This window comes from Manihot esculenta, chromosome 11, assembly GCF_001659605.2.
Source record: "Manihot esculenta cultivar AM560-2 chromosome 11, M.esculenta_v8, whole genome shotgun sequence".
In the NCBI taxonomy this organism is placed as follows: Eukaryota; Viridiplantae; Streptophyta; class Magnoliopsida; order Malpighiales; family Euphorbiaceae; genus Manihot; species Manihot esculenta.
This window is the reverse complement of record NC_035171.2, coordinates 15,913,931-15,920,550: the sequence shown is the minus strand read 5'-3', so window position 1 is coordinate 15,920,550 and position 6,620 is coordinate 15,913,931. Positions and strand designations below refer to the sequence as shown.

The window sequence follows — 6,620 nt, the reverse complement described above, 5'->3', positions numbered from 1 at the left end:
AACCGAGGACCCCAGCAGTGAGTCAGCTGCTTCAGTCTTTGTCAGAGCTAGCTGAGGTGAGTAGAATAAACCTTTACGTTTTAAAGCGAATAAATTATAAAGTTTTGAGCATGTTCATGCATCATGAATGCCATGTGATATCCTAGGCTGTTTGCATTAGAATTCACGAATATGTTGCATTGCATTCTATGATATTGATGTGGATTGGTTATTGGATGATCCTTTAGTCCTCATATGATATGATGTGATATGGTACGGTATGTCATGGTATGGAAGTCCGGTTGACCCATTCTACGTCCCGGCACTATGTAAGAGAAAGATCGGTTGACCCATTCTACGTCCCGGCACATTGGAAATGTTATGTTATGATATGTCTAAGAGAAAGACCGGTTGACCCATTCTACGTCCCGGCACTTTGGAATGTAGAGGACTATTGGTGACAATACCATCCGTGATGTGATTTGTCTGTGATGTGTTGCATTCCATTATGGCATATGATTTAAATGTTTTTATTATTCTGCTCACTGGGCTCTAATAGCTCATCCCTTTCCCTAATCCCCCAGGGTTGCAAGTACGGGCTAGACAGAGAAGTCAAGGTGGATAAAGTCATGTGTATGTAATAGTTAGATGTGGACATGATAAATTGTAAAATGATGTAAAAGTTATGAATAATTATGTCATGTGAATGTGGATTCTGAGATTGAGGTTGAGAAATTGTGCTTGACCGAGTTTATATAGTAATCCCTTTTGTATACATGATCTATGTTTTATGATGTCTATGTTCCACCAAGCTTGTGTATGATGAGATGCCCCATTGGAGCATTTGTTGAGAGCTCCAGTGTGGGGTTTATGTTTATGTTTATGTATATGTTTATGGGCATGCACAGGTTGAGTTTGGTAAAAGAAAAGTTTAAATTTTTATGTATATGTTGATCATGTATGGGATTAAACAGGTTTACAGGTTGTATGTCAGGCTTGCTACGGGTTCCGGCGGCCTTAAGCCGATCTGGATCCTAGCGCCGGTAGCGGTCCGATTTTCGGGTCGTTACACAGCCTCTCAAGAGATTAAAGACTTCAAGAAGACCAAGAGAGGCAGATTGCCTTTCCCCCCCATTCGGCCAAGCAAGGACCGGCGCTCCTCTCCTCCCTTTCAAGCAATCGGTTCACCTTTTCATCTTCTCTTCTTGTTTTTTATTTTTGTTTCAGCCATGAGTGGCTGAAACCTTCTATTCTAATTGAAGATTGGTTGAAACTAAGGTTGTTTTATGGATTGTGAGATCTGAACATAAACTATTTGTCTTTGATTAGTTCAATATTCATGCAATTGTGTGCTTGAATCTAAGATTGCTTTGTTGTTTTGATCAAATTGGCCACTTGGTTCTTGATTGCAAAGTAATTGATTGTTAGTTGGGATAATTTTTAGTCCGTAATTGCTGGAATTATTCTGACCTAAGAACACTTGTTGTAATAACTAAGGAATTGTATGATCTAGCAACATCTCCATGCGTTTGGGGTAGCTAGGATTGGATCTCTCTATTTCTTCATGCAATTGACAATTGTTTTGATGCCTAAGGCCCAAGGACGTTTCTTGGCAATTTGTTAATTAGTAATTGATTAGAGGACGTTCCCTAATTGATTTAATCATAAGGAGAGACATGGTGGTGAGAAGCGTCTTCTACCTCCATAACTAATCTATTGAATCAATCAAGAGAACATGAGTTTCAATGATAAATCCAAACAACCAAAATGGATCCATCTCTTCAACTAGACCTTTCTCATATTAGATTTCTCTTTTATTTAATTATTACTTGCTCATTTAATTACTGTCCATAGTTTGCTAATCAAATCAATCTTAAACCCCCCTTTTTACTTTTATTGCACTTTACTTTTGTTCCGCCTTCAGTTACTTGCATTCAGTTTCTCATCCAGTTTAATCTCTTGGTTTTGTTGAGAAAAATAGATAAGTTTACGATTCCCTGTGGATTCAATCCTTTACCACTATCTGCAGTTGTAAAATTGTTGATAACCGGAAAGGTTATTTTTGACCGGCTTCGACAACCGCGAGTCACATCCTATATTTGCCATTGGCTTTTTTGACTAATACAGGATTTGCTAACCATTGAGGGTACATCACCTCCCTGATAAACCCTGCCTCTTCTAACTTCTGCACCTCCTCCCTGGTGGCCTGCTGCTTCTCTCTTCCCACTACCCTCTTCTTTTGCTTTACCGGTCTGGCCTCTGGAAGGACGTTCAGCCTGTGTGTCATCACTTCAGGGTCAATCTCGGGCATTTCAGAAGGCTTCCAGGTGAAGCTTGACGCGTGACCTCGGATCAGGGCCATGACTTCCATTTTCTGCTATTCAGTGAGGCCGGTGTTAAGACTGAAGACCTTATTTGTCTCTGCTTCTGATAAGGAAAAGATCTCCAGCTCTCCGACAGGCTCCGTCCTGGCCTCTTTTTTCTCATCTCGGACCTCCAGAACTTCCGAGTCGAGCTTCTCTCCTGCCGAGTTCGGCTCTGATACGGTGGCCAGATACACTGCTCGTGCCTTTTCCTGGCTTCCTTTGACTACTCCCACTCCTGCTTCTGTTGGAAATTTCATAGCCAGATATCTAATGCTAGTTACGGCCTCAAAGTCGAACAGCGCAGGTCTTCCTAGTATTGCGTTGTAGCTCAGGGGGAGTCTGACTACTAAAAACACCGCATAATGAGTGCGAGTCCTGAGCACTTCTGTAATGACCCGAAAACCTGACTGCTACCGGCACTAGGATCCAGATCAACTTAAGGTCGCTGAGACCCGTAGCAAGCCTAACATACATCCTGTGCAACTGGTATAATCCCATACATGATCAAACATATACATAAAAATTTTAACTTTTCTCTTACCAAGCTTGACCTGAGCATACACTATACCTGTAATCATAAAACCCCCTTCTGGAGCCCTCATCAAATGCTCCAGTTGGGTCAACATAACATATATCAAGCTTGGGTCATCATTTCTCAATATAAAAACATTACATACAGATCATGTGACACAGGGATTAACCAAGCACTCGGGCCAAGCACAACTCTATCCATTACGTTACATTATAACATTTTACATTTTATTACACACCTTTACATTACATCATGTCCACTACTATTCTATTACAAAACACAACCATAGCCATAACCTACTGACCTCCTGAACTATCTCTATCCCTGCAAACCTGGGGGTTAAGGGAATGGGGTGAGCTATAAAGCCCAATGAGCAGAACTATATAAAGAAAACATTTAAACATATGCCATCATGAAATGCATCACATCACAAACAATACACATCAAGGATGAACCTGTCACCAATAGCCCTCTACATATCTCATATCATAACATGTCCAACTATGCTAGGGGTGATACGACCACACCTGGTCTTCTCTTACATAGCTCATATCATAACATGTCCGACTATGCCAAGGGCGATACGGCCACGCCTGGTCTTCTCTTACATATAACATATTGCCAGGGACGATACGGCCACGCCTGGTCTTTCCATCTCATATCATATCATATCATATCATATCGTACAGAGGGCTAGAGGATCATTCAATATTCATCCACATCATCATCATCGTATTATGCAATGCATCATATTCGTGAATTCTAATGCAAACAACCTATTACATAACATGGTATTCATGATGCATGAACATGCTTAAAACATTTAATTTCTTTAATATAATAAGAGTTATGTTCTACTGACATCTGGCTGACGCTTACTAACTCTGAAGCAGCTAACTCACTGCTGATCACCTCGGTTCCCCAGGTCCGATCCTACACAGGTGGACTCAAATGAGGGACCAAACATACTCTAACAAGACTCTAAACAACTCCCCATAAACCCCCTAAAACTTCATAGAACAATCATAGAAATCATGCAAAAGAAGGCTGAACAGGGCATTTTCGGCGGCAGGTTTGGCGGCCAAAAGTCCCTCCAGAGCCGAAAGCCATGCACCTTTGGGGGCACCTTCGGCGGCTGAAACTCCCCTCCAGAGCCGAAAGTCCAACTTTCGGGGGCAGGGTTCGGCAGCCAAAAGCTTGCCTCCACAGGCAGGTTCGGCGGCTAAAAGTCCCTTCGGCGGCCAAAAGTCCCTTCGGCGGCCGAACCTGAGCTCTTCCAGAATGGTAGAACTCAGCCTCCTCATGCACAAATAGCCTCCAAACCTTCCAACACAACCCAAAACCTCACATGCTCTCTCCCAAACATGCATACACACTCCCACAAGCATCTAGGGGCATAACATAAACTAACTTAAACCTCCCAACATAACATCACATAAACATACATTGGGCATAAAACTCACATAAACCTTAACATGCACATCCACCCACACACAAGTATCAAAACTCCTTAAAACTTACTTAAAACAAAGAAAAGGGTGTGGATCTACACTTACCTCTTGAAGATCGAGGGTTGGTGCGATCCCTAACTTGGAGATGGGAGAAATCTAGCTCCTTGGGTCTCCAAGCTCCAAAACTTGATCTTAAGCTCAAAACTCTTCAAAACAAAGATGAAACTCATGAAAACTTGAGGGATTTGAAGAAAAAGCATAAAAACAACCAAAGGAGAGCATGAACTCACCTATGCCCGAAAAGAGAGAGGAAACTCGCCTAATTTCCGGACAAAGGGTCTTTTATAGGTGGCCGGCCAAACCTCCTTCGGTGGCCAAAGCTGCTTCCAAAATCTCACCACGTTCGGCAGCCGAACATGGGGTTCGGCGGCCGAAAGAAAGCCACTTTCGGAAGCCTAATGTGCCTCCTAAACAGCCCCATGTTCGGCGGCCGAACTTGAGGTTCGGCGGCCGAACTTGAGGTTCGGCGGCCGAACCTGGGTTCTTCCCTCCTTGGTCTTTTCTTTCAAAACTCAAATCCTTTCCAATCAAAACCATAAAAACATGTAAAAACATTCTAGAAAACCTTTACTTTACCCTTCTAGAGAGCTCCGACATCCGAGATTCCACCGGACGGTAGGAATTCCGATGCCTGAGTGTATTACAACTTCTCCTAGAGTGAGAGCCAGCTTTACTTTCCCCTCTACAGGCTTTGGGACTCCTCCGATCCCTTTGACCGGGGCCTGGTCTCGAACCAACTGCTCTTCAGGGATTCCCATCTGCTGAAAGATCCTGTACGGTAGCAAATTCACCTTACTTCCGTCATCCACCAAGATCTTCTTAACCCGGTAGTTGTGGATGACGGCTTCAATAACAAGGGCATCGTCGTGAGGCATCTGAACACCCTGGGCATCCTCCGGAGAGAAGGTGATGGTCACTGGAGAGTGCTCAACTACCTGCATGACTTCGGCACTGATGTTTTCCCTATCTCTACCTCTCTTCTTTCCCCTTTGGCTCATCCGACCTTCGGTTCCCCCAACAATCATGTTGATGGTTCCACTGGAGCCATCATTCACCGGTCCTGCTCCAGCTCTCCGGGGCCTCTCTGCTGTAGGATTTGGTTGAGGCCTTTCTCCTTCTGGTTTCTTCACAAAGTTCCATAAGTGGCCCCTTTTAATCAGCCTCTCGATCTCACCGATCAGCTGGTAGTAGTTGTTGGTGTCATGGCCGTGTGTACGGTGATACTGACAGTATTTGTCAGGATCTCGCTGGTTTGCTTCTACCCTCATAGGCCTGGGCCATTGAAGGAACTCCTTGTCTTGTACTGCCATGAGCACCTCGGCTCTGGAGGCGTTGAGCGGGGTCAGGTTCTCCGGAATATGCGGAGGGAATGGCTTTTGTTCTGGAACCCGAGGAGGGAAAGGTCTTTGGTCCCTTCGATCCCAGGGTTGTCTGTACGGCTCAGGCTTCTTGCTCTGCTTCTTCTCATGCCTCTCCGACCTCCTTTCTTCTGGGGCTTTTCCCCTGTTTACAGACTCCTTAGCAAACCTGCTAGTTACTAAGGCATCATCCTGCCTTATGTACTTCTCTGCCCTTTTCATCAGCTCTGCCAGCGTGGTGGGGGGTTTCCTGCTCAATGAGCCAAAGAACTATGGCAAGGACGTCCCCTTCTGCATTGCCTCCACCGCTCTGCCCTCATCCAGCTCGGGGATCTGCAGGGCCTCCGTGTTGAAGCAGGCAACATTCTCCCTGAGCGATTCATCTCTTCTTTGCCTGACCGTCTCCAAGTAACTGGTTTTCCTATCCGCTGGCACTCTGGCTATGAACTGGCTGATGAAGGCGTTAGCCAGGTCCCCTAAACTCCTGATACTTCCAGCCTCCAAGCTGTTAAACCACGCCCGTGCCGGCCCCGTAAGCATTGTTGAGAATACCTTGCACATCAAGGCATCCGATAAAATCTGCAACTCCATGAAAGTCTTATAGTTGAGGACATGCTCCCTCGGGTTGCCAGCTCCGTCATATGCTGCCATAGGTGGCATCATAAACTTCTTGGGGACAGTCTCCTGCTATACCCATTTCGAGAAGGGCGAGGAGGTGGTTAAGAGAGTCTGGCTATGGTCTTTCGCCCCCAACTCAGCCAGGAGCTGTTCCCTCAGCTTCTGCAGTTTCTGATCTACATTCTCTTCTTCTTGTCTAGGCCTCTTCTCCAGACGGTACTCCTCCTCCCATGCTTCACTTCCCGTCCTCCTAGTT

The 6,620-nt window shown here is 45.0% G+C and overlaps 1 protein-coding gene across 1 annotated transcript; it reads right to left on the bottom strand.

Annotated features, from left to right (window-relative positions):
* Positions 1–2,356: 2,356 nt before the first annotated feature.
* LOC122725018 lies at positions 2,357–5,968 on the bottom strand. The gene is made up of 2 exons (XM_043961429.1): positions 5,020–5,968; positions 2,357–2,586 (listed from the first exon to the last, which is right to left on the bottom strand). The coding sequence occupies exons 1-2, from the start codon at positions 5,966–5,968 to the stop codon at positions 2,357–2,359; spliced, it is 1,179 nt and encodes a 392-aa protein (XP_043817364.1).
* Between the last annotated feature and the right edge of the window lie 652 nt (positions 5,969–6,620).

Excerpts from the sequence above, each read along its gene's own strand:
- LOC122725018 (XM_043961429.1), bottom strand. The coding sequence starts at position 5,968 with ATGAAAAGGGCAGAGAAGTACATAAGGCAGGATGATGCCTTAGTAACT. Across the intron at positions 2,587-5,019 it reads AGAAGTTGTAATACACTCAG|AAGCAGGAGTGGGAGTAGTC; the intron begins GCATCGGAATTC and ends AATTTCCAACAG.